This window comes from Coptis chinensis, chromosome 9, assembly GCF_015680905.1.
Source record: "Coptis chinensis isolate HL-2020 chromosome 9, ASM1568090v1, whole genome shotgun sequence".
Lineage (NCBI taxonomy): Eukaryota > Viridiplantae > Streptophyta > Magnoliopsida > Ranunculales > Ranunculaceae > Coptis > Coptis chinensis.
In genome coordinates, this window is record NC_141464.1 from 50,429,485 (window position 1) to 50,447,208 (window position 17,724).

General features: G+C 36.1%; 1 protein-coding gene across 25 annotated transcripts; it reads left to right on the top strand.

The window, feature by feature from the left end:
• Positions 1-4,231: 4,231 nt before the first annotated feature.
• LOC147476511 (peroxidase 19-like) lies at positions 4,232-10,696 on the top strand. Of its 25 annotated transcripts, none has more exons than XM_086582711.1 (10): positions 4,232-4,766; positions 4,859-5,195; positions 5,444-5,819; positions 5,963-6,094; positions 6,271-6,574; positions 7,599-7,799; positions 7,985-8,101; positions 8,891-8,956; positions 9,702-9,790; positions 10,432-10,696. In XM_086582711.1, exons 5-9 carry the CDS (start codon positions 6,491-6,493, stop codon positions 9,744-9,746), a joined length of 513 nt encoding a protein of 170 aa, XP_086438837.1. In that variant the 5' UTR covers positions 4,232-4,766; positions 4,859-5,195; positions 5,444-5,819; positions 5,963-6,094; positions 6,271-6,490; the 3' UTR covers positions 9,747-9,790; positions 10,432-10,696. The 25 variants fall into 25 exon arrangements, 5 of the variants coding, with proteins under 5 accessions (XP_086438837.1, XP_086438836.1, XP_086438835.1 ...); XR_015207740.1 differs by adding an exon at positions 8,724-8,821 and having other exon boundaries at positions 4,236-4,766; positions 4,859-5,819; XM_086582710.1 differs by having other exon boundaries at positions 4,234-4,766; positions 4,859-5,799.
• Positions 10,697-17,724: the final 7,028 nt, after the last annotated feature.

The window sequence follows — 17,724 nt, forward strand, 5'->3', positions numbered from 1 at the left end:
GTTTAAATTTTCTTATGAAATATGTAGTATGTCCGTTGCTTAGATTGTCATCCATGATAATAATATAAATTGATTTGTTTGTTTAGTGAGAAAAAAATAGCTTACTAGAAAAATAAAATAAATTTTGATATATTCATGAGAAGAAATTGATGTAAAGTTGGATAAGAGTATGTTAATACGTTTTGTTGATATTATGAACACAAAAGAAAAAAAAATGTCATGTTGCAGAATACTTATGCATTATTGATGACGATACATTGGTGTTTAGAGTAGTGAACGTTATTGATTCATATTATTGTTTGTATTTTTAATTAGATGTTTCTCTTTTGATTTAACTTATATGATACGGGAGTACGCTTAATTAATATGTTCGAATTTTTTTTTTATTGTAGTTTCAATAACATCAGTGACCTTTTGTTTTAAGTATAATTTTCTTTTGTGCATGATAATGAAAAACTCCCTAATATTTTATGCAGGAATGAACTTACCTCACATTATTTATTAGTTTACATAGAATATTATTTTTCATAAAGTTTACTACGTGTCAAGAAACTGCATGCTAAAGAGAAATGATATATTTATCTTGTGTTTAAGTGAAAGTAATAATTTGTTTTAATGTAGACAATTAAACTACATATAATAGATTTTATTATGGCATGAGGGCATATATTTTAGAATTGTTTAAAATTAATTAATATCAACGTTATCTTGCTTAAGTTTAATCTCTGTACATTCTTGAGTACGTTCTAATTTAATAACTAGCATTATTTGTTCATATATAACTTACCTTACTTCCGAATCTCGGGACGAAATTCTTTTGAGATGTGTATAATTGTAACACCTCTATTTTTATTAATGTCCAAAATTAATTATTTCACAAATTTTAACATATTATTGAATTGGAAGCTAAGACGCCTCAGTGGAGGAACTACATGCCTTAATTATTGTACTTAAGAATATTGTATTATTCGTTAGAAGTTAAGGCGCTTTGGTGGATGAACTAACTGCCTTATTGATTGTGTATATATATGTATAAGTATGATTTGTATTTTAAGGCTACTCATACCAGCATTGTTTATAATGCTGACCCGATTTACATGTTTGCTTATCCGGTGTGTTCATAAAATGAACATAGTCGATAAGTCTTGATAGGATTAGTGTTGAAGAAGGTTGATTGCTGCTTGTGGTTTGCGCTAGCGTCTCATTATAGAATATGTTTTGTTTTCCCTTGAGGTGCAATAGATTTTCAATTGAGACAATGTTTTTGTATTTTTGGTTGTAATTATAATTGAAACAATGTTTAAAAGGAAGTTTGTAACTTAAACTTATTTGTGAATTTTTGTAATGAAGAGGACTTTGGTTTATTTTAAAAAATTTATTGGTTTCAAATTATTGGGATAGTTAAATGATGATGGGTTTTTGAAAGTTGGGAGTGCATCACACCTCGAAAATCGAAGAGTCAAGAACTAATATTGTTATTCCGATTTTGTCGAAATTCGGGGTATGACATGTAGGTTGTTGTTGTTGATTATAATTAGTGTTTTGCCTCCATTGTGTGTTAGGGTTGGTGATAATGTAATCTATCTAATAAAATATAATGGTGTGGGCCCCCACACCCACCTATTTACCTTTAGATCTAAAATATGACTTGGCAATTCCAAAGGATGGTGGGGGAGTGGACAGGTTATTAAGAAGCAACAAGAGTAGTGGATCAAGAAGCAACAAAAGTCAACAAAAGCTGTTGTATGGGCTGGGCTTCTGTTGGCGTGCTGGGCTGGAATTTAAATTGGTTCGGATGGGCTGGGTTTTGAAACAGTGTCGTATGGCATATGCATACACTAGTTATCTACGGGTTATGCTGGAGGTGAATCGTAAAGTAAAGGACAAAAGGAATTGATATGGTTGGGATTAAAACAGACATTACAACGAGAAGAGTTGACGTTCATGACTGGAGTGGGTTTTTCTTCTTGTTTATACACGAAGAGGGCATTGACCTTTCGAGTTAGGGTTTCAATTAAAGTTCTAAGTTTAGGATCTGGTTTTACCTCAAACATACTGGCTGCCGTAGCTGTAGACGAAGAAGGGGTGGAGCGGGAGTAATCGCTACCTCCCTAGTTGTTGCTTTTCTTGGATTGATTATCTAAGAAGTTATATGCATCTATGCCTCATTTACTTAAGAAATTACCTCGTTCATGATGTCTAATGTCTTCTTATGGTGTTGGGATAGGCCTTTGAAGAAGGCACGAACTAGTGTGTCTTTACCAAAATTATGATGGGGACATTCTACTAGAAGATCAGTGAAATGATTCCAAGCCTCATAAAGGCTTTTGGCGAAAGAAGTGAATATTTTGAAGCATTTCGTCAGTCTTCTGTGGTAGGTAGAATTGTTCCATAAATAATTCAACTAGTTTTTCCCATGTGTCAACATAGTTCGGCTTTTGTGTTGTTAGCCAAGCAACCACTTTGTCAGCTAGGGTGAAAGGAAACACCCTAAGCTTTATTTGTTCAGGTCTTACGTTACGATGATGAAATGTAGTAAGAATTTGTTGTATCCTACATAAGTGTTGATAAGGCTTCTCATGGTCTAAACCTTGGAAAACTAGTAGCAGATTAAATATATTAGGGAGGATTCTAAAATCTCCCGTTGTATCTACAAGAATAATGCAGGACTCAGGTCCATTGTTTAAAGCCTTATAAAAATCAGAGAAGGGTCTCTCTGTTATTTCTTCACCCATTGCTATAGATGTAGTGTTGGTGGGTGTAGGTTTTGTGTGTGCGGTGATATGTGTATTTCTAGATAGACGATTATTTATGCGTTTACGAGAAACTAATATGGCAGGTTTATGCGTACCAGATCTTAATCTCATGCAAGTTTTAAGTTTAATAAGCAGTTCCTAATGAGCATGCAAAAAATAGCTTGATTATTACTAGAAATAGAATCCTCTTACAGAAGATTCGAGGATGTAAAGAGGTGTTACCTGGAGCGTCCTTGCTACGCGTATAAATATCGCCTTCAGCAGCCTTAAAGTACGTCTATAGTTACTTGAACAATTATATGAATGCTGGTCCGGGTACATGAGGTGGATTGTGAAGTCCTGTAAAAAGTTTAACCTAATTAGTGCTAAAGTTTAAGAATAAGGTTCAGGCTTATTACTATGGGCATCGTGTTGGGCCTGGATGTCAGGCCTATGAAACTGGCTTTGGAAGTGGGTATGCTTACTAATTTAACTACTAATATTTTCAAACCAACAGCCAGGCCACTTATGAATTGTGGTAGGTTGTCCGTGCGTGCACGTTCATTAATTAGATAACCCCAATTCTTTAAGTTTTCTAGACACCGTAAAGTATTAAAGAAAATTTATGTAATTACTGGAGTAGTTGGGCATACGAGTATTGTACTATACTTGTGAGGTAATATTGTACTAACTATAAAAAAATTAATTTAATCTACTTAAACTAGGGCACGGGCGCGCTTATGAATAGGCTAATGATGGTGCGGGGGGCGCTCTAGACAGGCAAAATGAGGGTGCGAGCGTGCTCTCAAGTAAAAACATGAGGTTGAACTTTTTAGGGTCAGGTCACGGAGATGCAAGGAGTTGGATTCTCAACTTGTATGCACTAAAATAGTAGAAAATTTTTTTTGGAAAAACGTGAACAATAAAAACAGTGTTTCGATTTAAAGAATAGTGAAAACAGTTTTTTTCAAGGTTTAATCATGCTAGAGGAAACAAGATGGCTAGCGGCGCCATTTGATAAGAGAATTAAATTAGATGTGAAAACAACGTTTTAAACATGCTAAAGTCATTCTAATCAATCAATATATTATACTCTCAATATCATGTGTAAAGAGGAGAGTAATCGTTTTCGATCTACTCTTGTTTGCACGTACTTGTAAACGAATCTAGAATAAACTATTATTAACTAATGATGAGAGTAATATGTTAGGAAAACATTAAATTAATTATGATGCTAAAACAGTGAATTTAAATTGATGAGAGAAGGATATAGAGAAGGTTATTCACTACACCATAACAGTTTTTTTGTGACAGGGGCTTTTTCTGATTTGTGACGCCAATAGACGTTAGAAAATTTGTGACGCCATAATAGCGTCACTATATGGGTTTTGCCGTCACAATAAATTAAATAATTAATTTGTTTATTTTTAGAAATGTTTAGAAAATATAGTGACGGCAAGAGGCAAGAAGTGCACTTCAGCTGGGTTTATTGTGAAGCAAATGGGGCTGCAGACGCGCTAGCCTCACATGCGGCGGCTCAAGTAAAGAACTCTCGATTGTTACGGCAATCAAATGTACACTTTTCAACTGGCCTGTTCGAGACTTGTATTTCCTTATGCCATTTTCGTATGTATGGTAGCATCAGGCGTCAATGGTTGTAAATATGCAAGTCCTTTATGATATCTTGGGCGTAAATCTCGTTTTGTTTAATAAAAAGGTGTACTGTTACATAAAAAAAAAAACAAGATGAGGCGTAAACTCGGAACTGTCTGCAAAGAATTGGATTTCGATGAAATTGAACTAAAGGAAGCAGTTTGTTCATCTTAGACAAAGTTACCATCTTTCCAGCTGAAAAGCCTGAGATCCCAGATTGGTCTTGTTAATCAAGAGCCTATTCTATTCGCAACATCCATAAAAGACAATATACTGTTTGGCGAAGAAGAGGCTTCAATAGATCTTGTAATTGAAGCAGCCAAGGCAGCTAATGCACATAACTTTATTACAAAATTACCTGATGGATACAATACTCAAGTAAGCGTCCATAATAGTTTTTATCATCTATTAAAAGTTTATTTATTGTTTACTATAACTAATTTGTTGAACCATCTCGTCTGCTCAATCAGGTTGGGCAATTTGGAGTTCAATTGTCTGGAGGCCAAAAACAAAGACTGGCAATTGCATGAGCTCTAATAAGAGACCCGACAATCCTGCTGCTTGACGAAGCTACAAGTGAATTGGACGCACAGTCAGAAAGGATAGTACAGGACGCTCTGGATCAAGCAGCACAAGGGAGAACAACAATAATTGTGGCCCATCGCCTCACAACCATCAGAAATGCCGACATGATTGTGGTTCTTGAATCAGGAAAACTACTAGAATTGGGTTCTCATGATGAACTGATGCGTATGAACAATGGAGAAGGTGGTGCCTACTCTAAAATGGTGTTCCTTCAACAATCGGGTAAGAATGAATTTAAGCAACCCCCTCATTTTCAGACAGAGGGTAGTAGTCAGCATAGAATGATGCCCATGCCAAGTCCAGTCAGTGCGAGGTCAAGTAGGCAAATCAGACCCGCTTATGCCATGAGTCCTGCATACCCCTTCAGCCCAGCATATGCAATGAGTCCAGCATTCTCCATCCAAACTAATCACTATGATATTCCATCTGAAGGAAATTTGAAAGCCTTAACCTATCCTCCACCTTCGCAGTGGCGCTTGTTGCAAATGAATGCACCTGAATGGAAAAATGCAGCTCTTGGGTGCCTGGGTGCAGTTGGTTTTGGAGCTGTTCAACCGGCACATTTCTTCTGCTTGGGAACAATGATCGCAATGTTTTTTATCCAAGATACTGCACGTCTCAAATCAGATACCAGATTCTATTGATTCATGTTCCTAATTGTCGCAGTTATGTGCCTCATCACCAATCTCCTCCAACATTACAACTTTGCTATCATGGGAGAAGACTTGACCAAATGGATACGAGAGAAAATGCTTGCAAAGGTGTTAACATTTGAGATTGGATGGTTCGATGAAGATGAGAACACAAGTGCCGCCGTTTGTGCATGGTTGGTTATGATCTTTTAAGGTATCTATAGTTCCATACTACTACTTTCGACGAAGTTCAATTTTGTTTTTCGCTATTTTGGTTTTGTAATTCTTGAATTCGTTTTCTAGGGTTTATAAATTTCTTGTTGATTGAGTTTTAAATTTTATTGTTTTGAATTTCAGCAGTATCAAAAGAAAAACAAGTTCCAACTTGTTTTCAATTCATTAGCATTCGTTAGTTCTCCAGAAGAAAGAGAAGCGAGCAAGCGAGACCAAGGAGCAGCAGCGGTTACCACTCTCTCAATCTATCATCAGGTAGGAATAAAACCCGTGTGTTTTTATATCAATTAGCAGCTTTGATTTCTTAAAAGTTTTTTTGAAAGTGAATACTGGCTGTATGTATGTCAGTTTCACTTCTATAGGTCGAAAACTTCTTTTTCTAATTTATCAATGTTTAAAGTGAGCCATTGAGTATAATAGAATTTTTATAGGTCTGTATGTGTGTCAGCAGAGCAGCTATATCAGCAACATCGACGACCAACAAAGGTGTTGGTGCTGCTGCTCGATTTTTGAAATCCAGTAAATAAACTGAACATGTTGGTGGTGGGGCTGGGGTTCTTCCAAATACCTTGCTGCTAAGGTATATCTCTCTCTCGCGCTCAGTTAAGAAGGTGAATGATTTTGTAGGTAGCATAGACAAGAGCAAGAGATATGGAGGAAGAGATATTAGTTTTGCAGGAATGCTTAGAAGAGAGGAATGGGTTGTTGCTAGCTTCAGCTTCAAACGCTGAGCAGGTAAAGATCATGAAATCTTCTCTTTGGAAGTTTATTATTCTAGATCCTGTGTAATTTTCTTGAATGATTATGTTTTGTTGCCCTTTTTGTAATGATCACAACTACAAAATCCTGTGAGTTTTGAATCATAGACTTACAATATCAGCTTCCACTTCCTGACATAACATTATGCACTCACATTATCAAATCTAATGGAGAGATGGACTGATGGAGGTCATGCATGTAATCATTTCCCAAGTGAGCGAGGCGTTTCTTCTTGTTCTTCACATCAGTTAATATACTCATGTTTTTCTCTACACTCCCAAAGATTTTTAATAGCCAGGCCATTACCAAATTCTCCCCATTTGTGTGTGTTTTCAGCTGGTCTGTCCCCCATTTTTAAATATTTGGCTCTATATTCATTTATAGTTTCACTTACATATGTACATACTTCACATTATTCTTCATTGCTCTCTCAAAGCTAGAATGTAAATCTTAACCATGTCCATCTTCACAAATTCTGTTCTTGTTCTTGTTTTCCTACACACTTTAAAGTCTTTTGCCACAACCCTTCCACGACACCCTCTAAAAGTCGATTTTTACTCCAGTTCTTGTCCTCACCTTGAACAACTGGTAGGATCAGTGACATCTCAACAATTCAAAGAAGCACCAGTTTCGGCACCAGCAACGATTCATCTTTTTTTCCATGACTGCTTCATCGAGGTAATAATCTACAATTCGACTCTTCTTTCATGACTGCTTTGTTGAACTGTTGAAGTGTTGATTTACTTCAAATGTGCAATATAGAATTTTGTGTAGTCTGAAGCTAACGTGCACCCGTAGTCCAGTCCAAAAATCAAGTAGCATTGATACATAATGTGTCTCTGACACTAACATGCACTTTGCGCCGTTTTGTGATTATGATTTATGAGTGTATGTATACTGTTCAGCACAAGTGTCATTCTGGTGCATTATACTATTATAGCAAGGACCACAGTAGTAATGACTGAGAATTGAATTTTTTGTTGTATTTGTTGTTTTATAGGGTTGCAATGTGTCTATTCTTATATCGACGAAGGCAGGGAGTGCAGTTTTAGCAAAGAAGGATGCACAGGATAACAAACATTTGGTAGTGGAGGCGTTTGATGGTATAAAGAACGCTAAAGCCTTGGTGGAGAGCAAGTGCCCTGGTATTGTTTCTTGTGCTGACATTGTGGCCATTGCTGCCAGAGACTTCGTTCACTTGGTAATTAGCTATCTTGTACTATAATTTCATTCATCTGATCGATATGCCTATAGAATATTTAAGGCTAAGTTTCCAACAAAATACAATTTTAGAGTTGATGTAGAGATTGTGTCATTTGCCTTTTTGATGTCGTATATAATGTCAGCATGACGTAAAATAGTGATGTATGTTGACGTCAAATGTAGGTTGAACCTCTGCTCTCTGGTGGAACGACTAGATACCTGATTTCTTTTTCATCACATTCATTGTCGCCTTCAACAATCAACCCAAATCCTGCCAACTTATCTTATGTTGCCTCCCAGGTCCATATATGTTTTCTAGAAGTCTACAACATTATGATTCCACACTATATTATACACATTACATGATTACGTTACAATGAGAAGTTAGTAGTTTAGTACTACTTTAAAATAGAGTGGCATTCGTGTAGATCTTTTCCGTGCATATATGAGAGCTGGCAGTTTGTGGAGTTGGTTTCTCAAGTAGGATTGTTTTGTCATTTTCTGGGCAGAAAAAAACAGCAAAAGGCACACAACTACCCAAAAATAATTGAATGACCATATGTAGGACACTACACCAAGTTTGCCTCATCAGATTGTTCCTTGACAGCTTCAAGACACACTAACATTATTCATATTCTACAGTTAAGTAGATTACATTTGGCTAAGTGCTGAATATAGTTTGATGGCATCAATCTATTAAGGTTTTTTTTTAAGAAAATTATGTGGGAGGGAAGGGGAAGTTTCAGACTTCACAAAGATTTTTTGTTCAAGTGACCGATGACTCTCATTGACCACTCGGTTTAACAAACAGTTGTATTCTTGTCGATTTGTGAGTAATCTTGAAAGCATTTTTATTTTTTCACTAAGTACAACTTCAGATTGGCTTGTTAGTTAGTAGGAGGGGATTACTTTTTCATTACAGTTCATTATCTACTGTCATGGCACTTAAAAATCAAAATCCTGTCCTTTTGATTGGTAGAGCTTAATCTAAGGTTAACCTTCATTCCTTCGCCTGTTAAGGTGAGTGGTGCTCTGATTTCGAGTTAACTTGATGAAGATTACCAATAATAATTCCAATCTATGACGCAGGTAGGTGGTCCTTATTATCAAGTGAAGACAGGGAGGTGGGACGGAAAATTTTCTCTGGCATCAAGAGTGAGCTCAAACATCCCAAGAGCCAACTCAACAATCGATGAGCTTCTTAAAACTCTTTGCCTTAAAAGGACTAAGCCTGCGAGACCTAGTGGCTCTTTCAGGCGCCCACACAATTGGTTTCTCTCACTGCGAGCACTTTGTCAGTCGACTCTATGACCATCAGGGAACTAAGAAACCCGACCCTTCCATTGACCCAAGGCTCTTAAAGGCCTTAAAAATGTCCTGCCCTCATTATGGTTGTAATGCAGGCGTCGTTGTACCATTCGATGTCACCACACCATTCACATTTGATCACTCATATTACGGGAATTTGGAGAACAAAATGGGGTTGTTAGCTACTGACCAAGCACTTCTCTTGGATAAAAAAAAAAATGTGTGTGGGGGTGTCTGTTATTTTATTGTCTTTTTTAATTAAAAAGATTAAGTGAAATGACATAATTCACTTGTTGATAAGCTCATTGCTCATTCTTGTTGTTTAGAATGTGAAATTAAAAATTAAAGTGACTTTAAATTATTGGTTTTGCTTCTTTGACTGTTGTTTTGGCTTGAATTGGAGACATGCTTTTAACTAGCTACTTCTCTCCTTCGTTTATTTTGCTTGAACATGTTGGATAATGGTGGGATCTTTACTTTTGCTCTGCAATGTATTTGGCTAAGTGGTTTATTCTATTCTTTGTTCAATTGTTAAGTACTTGATATTATGGAAATTGAATATAGTTGTACTTATTTTTGTTGTATATTTCAGGTGGATATGACAAGGAAGATAAAGCAACAAGGGATTATGATCTAGCTGCTTTGAAGTATTGGGGTCCCACTACCACAACTAATTTTCTAGTAGAATACACTTTACAAGTCAACATTATTTAATCTTTGTTAGTTGTCTTTGAATTTGATAGAAGAAAACTGATGTGGTGGTTAACTGTGTAACTCTATATTTTGGATAATAGAAAAATAGGAAAAAAAAAATGGTTTAGGATTGTTTTACTGTTAGTAGTGCCGATGGTTTGTTAGTGCATTCTTTTATTGAGTTGAACCTCAAGGTTTTGCTTTATTTCTTCCTTTCATTTTCTACATTGATACCTTAACCAAGGTTAGAAGTTGGAACTTATGCCACTCTAATCTGTTATAATGTAAGCCAGTTTCCATGTCATATGACACCAGGCTATATACTGGAAGGTAAAGGTAGTACCCGTTTAGTTGTATATATGTCACTTTGTTGTTCATATAGCTTCTAGGGATAAAGAGGCTCCCATAGGTGTTTTATTGTATATTAGTGTTGTGTTGTCAAATAGTAATGGCCTATAGCTTCTTTGATATCCTAGTGGCATGGTTAGTTTCTTGCTATGTTACTAATTTGGTAGACTAGAAACTATGTCACTTAGTTTTAATTGATATAAGTGAACCTATTGTTGTATATATTTCTCGTTACATTTTAAGGTAAAAGTCTATCTAAACTCTTTTGTTAAATGAAACAGGTAATGCATGTGACATTTGTTTGTTGCCGACTTTGAAAGATGGAGGTGGTCGATATTGCCACTTGGACACTTTCTAATAAGAAGACTTTCTTTCTAGCTAGTTGTAAGCATAATGTAATGTACTTTTTCGTTTGGAAAATTGAAGTACTTGGTGTTTACAAGTGACTTGATAATTTTGAGTGATGGAATGAATGTTTTATTTTTGATTCTTGAATGGGATTGACGGTGTGATTGTGTAATTTATGAAATGGATTGTTTTTTCAAAGAGTTGTATCTTGAATAATAATAATAATTGGTTGTTATACATCCACCGGTGAATGTGGATGTATAGCAACCAATTATTTTTTTTTTTTTCTAAAATATATTTTGTGATGCCAAAACGACGTCACAAAATTTGTGATGCTATTTTGACGTCACAAATAATTGTGACGTTGTTTTGGCGTCACAAATTAGTGACACTAAAATGGCATCACAAATATTTGTGACGTCAAAATGGCGTCACAAAAATAATTTATGCCAAAATGGTGTCACTAAAATTATTTGTGACGCCATTTTGGCGTCACAAAAAAGCTGTTTTGGTGTAGTAATTAATCAACTATGCGATTTGATTGGCTATTAGTTTAGTCATCGAATCGCTTTTCTTGATCCCTAGTGAATACCAAGTCATCTATGATCATAGCTTCACTAGCATTAGAGATTAGCACCCCCACAAATATCTTTGATAGGGTTTTTAATCTCTAGTTCAACTCTTATGATTTTTATCTCTAAACAATCATAAGAATCAAACTTGAAATGCTATACAAAACAATAACTATACTAATTAGGTATCATCCTCACGTGACTTCATTAACCCCCTCTAATTGAGGTTTAGCCTTGTGTCATCGAATTGAAACTAACTAAACAATAAAATAAAGACATAATGAATAAAAGAATTCAATTTAACTAAAGTTTTTATTGAAAGGTATTAATGGAGAACTAATTAGGGAGAGAGAGAGAGAGAGAACCCTAATTACTACTAAACTAATAGGGGAGTAGCCTAGTTAGGTTTAGCCTTAATCTTCTTTATATAGGAGAGGATTAGGGTTACATTTTTGTGCATAGGCCTGGAGGCTAGACTTTGGGCCTCTAATGTGAGCCCAAAGTCCATTAGGCTAAAAGGGCCAATTCTGCTGAAAATTACTTCAGTGCCTTTTTCATAAACTTTTGCAGCTTTGATTGGAGCAAAGCCGGATCCATTGGAAAGCTTATTTTGCGTTGGTCGTTTTGACATAAAGTAAGCCCAATTTCGAGGCCTGAGTCCAAAAATACATCATTTTGAAGTTCTGTTGGCTTTTTGTCTTTTTTCTACTTTAATTGACTTTGACTTCCTAGTTTTGACTGGGCTTTAAAAAGCTTTTTCTTCTTGATTTTTGGGCTTTGAACATAAAACTCTTTTAACAATCATCTTGACTCATTTTCTATACAAAATGGCGTCTTTAAGCACATAAACAGTAGCTTCAAAACCTAAAATACATAAAAACACGTAAACAATACTAACTCTTATTTATTATAAACATAATTGGCTTAAATGTAATATTATTAAGGGGTTTAAACTACACTTTTAGGTGCTTATAAGAGCTCAACAGACTGTTGTGCCAAGAAACCAAAAGTGTCGAAACTGAATGGAATGAAACAATGATAGTTAGCCTTATAAGCATTCTCGTGTTTCTTAATTTTCCCTGCCGTTGCTCTATTAGTTGTTTCTCCCATCTCAAAGACTCCATTCTTAAGCTACCAACGGAGAGGCTCCAGTTACATCAACACATACATAACTAATATTAACTATTTGGTTTTTTTTTAATATTTATCATAACAAAGTTCACTGATTTATACTACTCTATTACAAAATTTGGATCTGTAGTTGAAACCACAAGATAAAGTAGATCAAACTGTCAAAAAACCATGTGAATGGTGCTAGAGGGTCACGACCTAGTCAACGGGCGGTCGCCCCTCCGATTCCGGCAAAGTTTTGTCAGTTTCCGTCAACAGCTCTAGCTCATCTCTAGTAGTTTAACTACGTACCTGGATTTGAAACAAAATAGATCAGTACTAATAATAAATGAAATAAAATGACGAAAAATTTTAAAAATAAGAAATGGAGATGGTAGAATATTGCTTCCCATATGTCTTAGAGCTCAACCATGAATCCACTTCTTCCAATCCATGATAGCGGTGCCATTTGAAGTTGTATGTATTAGTGGGAGTTTAGTTTGAGGTTCACCATAGATTTTTAAAGATGGATTGATGGGAGTTTATGAAGGTGAGAAAGTAGTGCTCTTAAAGTTCATGACTTGTTTTTGAAAGAATGAAAACTTGTATTGAAACTTGACTAAAACTTGAATGGAAAAACTTGTATTGATGAATAAAAGCTTAAATTGAAGATAGAATGAAAATTTTAATGGAAACTTGTATGAATAACAAACTTAGATTGAAACTTGAAGAACGAACTTGAATTGAAAAGTTGAATTGAAGAACAAAATGTAAATAAAGCAATAAAAACTTGAAAATGTAAAGGACTTGAAATTAAAATCTACTCTACTCCTATATTACCATAGCTTAAGTTAGGTGTCTTCTCTCCTTCTACTTTTTGGCTTTTATATTACACATTTTTCCAAAGACTGATTTGCCCGGCCTCTCCCTCTACAATCAATACACCTTACTATGTTGTTTTTTGCTTTTCCTTTATGTTTTTGCTTTTGCTTTTTCTATATCTTCTTGAACAAGCTAGGGTTTTGAGCAAGTTTTCTTTGTAGCAAGGTCATCCATGTTCAGTCTTCTGAGTTAAAGACATGACCTTCAATCCCCTAGTTTTGAGTCCTTGACCTTTAACTTAACTTTGACTTTTTTAGCACTTTTTTATAGCAGCTTGAGTCTTCATAATAAGCGTTAATAAGACTCATTTTGGTGCTAAAATCCAGCTTTTATGATAAGTTGTCTAAAATGGTCTGTAACCTAAAAAAGGTAGTAAAAGCTATGAGTTGTCTGTTCAATATGCATAAGAAGGGTTGTACTGTAGTAATGTAAAAGTAATAAAACGTACATTTAGGAGCTGATCAGACACACAACAATCTCCCCCTCCCGAGCAACGAGGGGGGCAACCTCCACACATTCCCAAATCAAATGGAGTATGTCACAAATCCAACGGTAGCATAACAAACATCAAACTTGCCCTTTGACAAAACTTTGGTCATCGGATCTGACCTATTCTTGTAGGTATGGATCTTCTCAATGTACATTCATTTCTCTTTGAGAAATTCTCAAATCCAATGATAACGCGCATGTATGTGCTTGGATTTAGAATGAAAACTCATAATCTTGCTCAAATGGATTGCACTCGATCTGACTATCTCAAAAAATCACAAATTGTTTCTGCTTTAGCCCTTGTTCATTGAAAAACCTCTTCATTCATAACATCTCTTTGCAACACTTAGTGGCTACAATATACTCAGCTTCTGTAGTAGAGATGGCAACACACTTTTACAACTTCGATTGCTAAGAAATTGCTCCCCCTACAAATATAAACAGATAACCAGAAGTGGACTTCATCGAGTCGACATCACCTACCATGTCTGCATCTGTGCAGCTTTCAAGTAAGGTCTTATTTCCACCAAAACCCAAACACACATTGGAAGTTCTCTTGAGATATCTCAATATCCACTAAACACCTTCCCAATGCTCTTTACCTAGATTTGATAGAAATTGGCTTACAACACCAACAATGAAAACAATATCTGATCTGTACACACCATTGCATACATCAAACTGCCCACTACGGATGCATAAGAAATCTTTTGCATTTCTTTCTTATTATGCTTACCCTTCGGACACTTAGCTTTGGTCATGCGGAATTGGCTACCAAGCGTACAACTCACCGGCTTCGCTTGATCCATGTTGAATCTCTTCAACACCTTCTCAATATAGTTTTCTTAAGAAAACCACAATCCACTCTTTCTATCACGAGTGATCCGCATACCAAGTATTTGTTTTACTTGACCCAAATCATTCATCTCAAAAGACCTACTCAAGTCTTTCTTCAACTTGGATATCTTGTTGATATTTTAGGCAACTATCAACATCTCATCCACATACAACAAGAGCATTATGAAATCCCTATATTGAAACTTTTGAACAAACACATAGTGATCAAAAGTAGACTTCTTGTAGCCATACTTCACCATAAAGGACTCAAACTTCATGTACCACTGTCTCGGTGCTTGCTTCAAACCATACAAACTCTTTCTCAGTTTGTGATAAGCACCCAAAAGTGTATTATGAAACCCCATTGAGACATATAAATTTGGTTAATTATGTGTTTAATAATCATAAAATAAATATGTTTTCATACTTTTGCAGGTATTCGCAGTAAACATGGAAATATTATTTAAACCTGTGATAAAGCACGAGGAACGACATATATATGAATTCTTCCAAATCCGCACAGAAGCATCAAACTTCCAAAGCTCCTACCTCTTGAACCAGGACTCCGAATGCGCCAAGTGAGCTACTCAGACAATCAAGGCTATGAACTATACGCATAGGCGGGAAATTGTAAAATTGCCCAAAGACCGGACCACCACTGGACTGCACATAGGACCCACTATACGGGATCGCAAGATTAGATTAGTCATCAATCATGGAGCATGTCAAGACAAAAATGACAAATTATTGGTGCAAAGTTGACACCTTGCATGTAATTAATTAGATTAGGTGTTAATAGTGAAAAAAAGGCAAGGTGTCACTTTGTTTTAATGTGGTGGATAAAAATGAAGTAAATGTGGTTTAATGTTTCACGTGGGATGGACGCCTCTTCTATATCATTCAACAGCTTGTTATTCTCGAGAATTGGTTTTGATGTTCTACCAATTTATAGGACCTGAGAATGGAAAATTCTACTTCAATGCTTATGGACGGCGATTGGAATTGACTAGGGAAATTATCTCGGACGTACTTCAAATACCAATGAATACCCAGGAGTTCCTTTTTCCAAAGTCATCATTTGATTCTGTCAAAACTTTACTAAGAGCTACCATATCTCATAGCGAAGTGGGAAATAGACATCACATTGTTCTTCAACGCTCTTTGAAATAGAATCAACGAGTTGTGCTCCACTGGTTGGGACACAATGTGATAGGTACATCTCACCAATCAGATGTCACAAAGACTCAACTCCACCTGCTTTGGATTTTGCAGAATCAAAGAGATGATTTTTGTCTAATCCAACACCTCGAGAACGTGATCACCAGGAAAACAAGAAAGTCAGCATCTCTACCTCTACCTACTTTAGTCACGCAAATTATGATGCGTTGGGGTTATCCAGTAATTTCTCCAGAAACACCACTTCAAATAGCACATATTAGTGTACTCCAAACAGACTACTCCATTGGTTTTTGGATTCTTGATACTCTGACAGATGAACAGAACGACCCAAGCTCAAACCCTAAACATTTTTTTGATGAAAATGTCATGCTAAATTTTTTTAATCCCATGGAAGGCATTCAATTTCTTCATCAAGGAATGGGGGAACTATACGCTTGTCAGAATATCATCATTACAACTCTTAAGGATTTCCAAGAACGTCAAGCAAAGTATGATGTTGAACAAGAGAAAATCTTGGAAAATCATTCTCAGTCCTTGCAGAATCACGCTCTCCTTATAGAAAATCAAACTACACTCTCTGCCCGATGAGGGGACATTCGGATGCAAAATCGACCAACAAATGGAAGAACTAAATCAAATGCCGCGATATCGTCTCCAAGATCAACATAATAATTCATAATTTTCTAATATTACTAAGTAAATAATTGTATATGTTATTACATTTTTCGTCGTATTATGAATTTTGTCTTACCTTTGTGTCTTCTTTTGTATGAAATGCTTAATAGGATTGTCATCATTTGCGTTGTGACTAATATAATTTTAACATGTGCTTACAGGAGGATCTATTTTCTTACATACTCATTTATCCATCCAGTTTGCCTTTGTCGTTACCTATTTCTTTACTTCATCCACTATGACATCTTCATCAATTGCATCTTCATCAAACATGGTATCTCCCAAACTCATTCCTGAGCAATCCTTTCAGTCTATGATGGATTCCAATACCTATGGCCATCTTTTCCGTGACTACATTACAAACATCGGGTGGTCTTCCCTAATTCTTCAACCTGACCAAACTTATTCTCCGAGTTTGGCTGCATACTTTTATGCTAATATGGAAGACACACCAGCATTCAACCATGCGCATGGTTTCTACTTACACGGGTTCACAATCCTAGTTGGTGACTCACCTCACATCTTTTCTGAACAACAACTTGCCCTAACTTTGGATCTTCCATACCACGAACCTGCTGCATCATGGCATTACATCTATCATAATTCTTACCGTTCCTTTTAGTGGCAAGCATTTCACGACTCTTATGGTGATGGTCTTGAGATTAAACGAGAAGGAAATGGCCATGTGCCATGGCGCGACATCACCATTCCATTAGCAAGCATGACCATGAACATGGGGACTACAATGTTATTTGTACTCCTGAACATTATGGGAGATTGGCATTTTTCTACTGCCAATGAGGCTGCCTGCGTCGTATTAAGTGCACTGGCTCAAGGTCATACATTATTTAACATCTTAGGTTGTGTTATCTCCAACCTGAAACGAGCTCGCACTTTTCAAGATCAGTATATACTTTTACCGGACACTGCTAGCTAAATCATGAAGACACATTTCCCACAATTTGCAGCTACTTTTCATGACTGGGTCAAGGTAGATTCTATGTGCCCAGCAAATAGAATCATTCGTTCATTGAGGTTTCGGCAATGGAAGCGTCCCGCTCGGTACCTGAGGCATGTTCGTTGTTACCCAAAGGATGAAAATATAAAGAAACAATTGAGGAAATCTGGAGACGAAGAATGGGCAGAAATTTGGCAGACTATTATCTTTTGGCGCGATGCTAAGGAAATGTATTTCCTTAAAGAGGACGCCAGACCTTCACATCCTGCTGGATGGTAAACTTGAGCTTGCCATTGTACATATATCTAGCTAAACCTTATGTTTGGTGTGTTATTGTTTTTCATGTTTCGTATGCTATTGTTTTTCATTATTTCGTGTGCTATGTTTAGTGTGCTATTGAATATTTTATTGTTCTTTCTGAATAATATATTATGTTCTCCAACCTTTCGTTCCAAAGAATCTAGCCCTAATTTTGCTCCACGATTCTCGGTACTTTCTCTCTTTAATTGTTGATACTTCGAGGA

Excerpts from the sequence above, each read along its gene's own strand:
- LOC147476511 (XM_086582711.1), top strand. The coding sequence starts at position 6,491 with ATGGAGGAAGAGATATTAGTTTTGCAGGAATGCTTAGAAGAGAGGAAT. Across the intron at positions 6,575-7,598 it reads CAGCTTCAAACGCTGAGCAG|GGTTGCAATGTGTCTATTCT; the intron begins GTAAAGATCATG and ends GTTGTTTTATAG. Across the intron at positions 8,102-8,890 it reads TATCTTATGTTGCCTCCCAG|GTAGGTGGTCCTTATTATCA; the intron begins GTCCATATATGT and ends TCTATGACGCAG.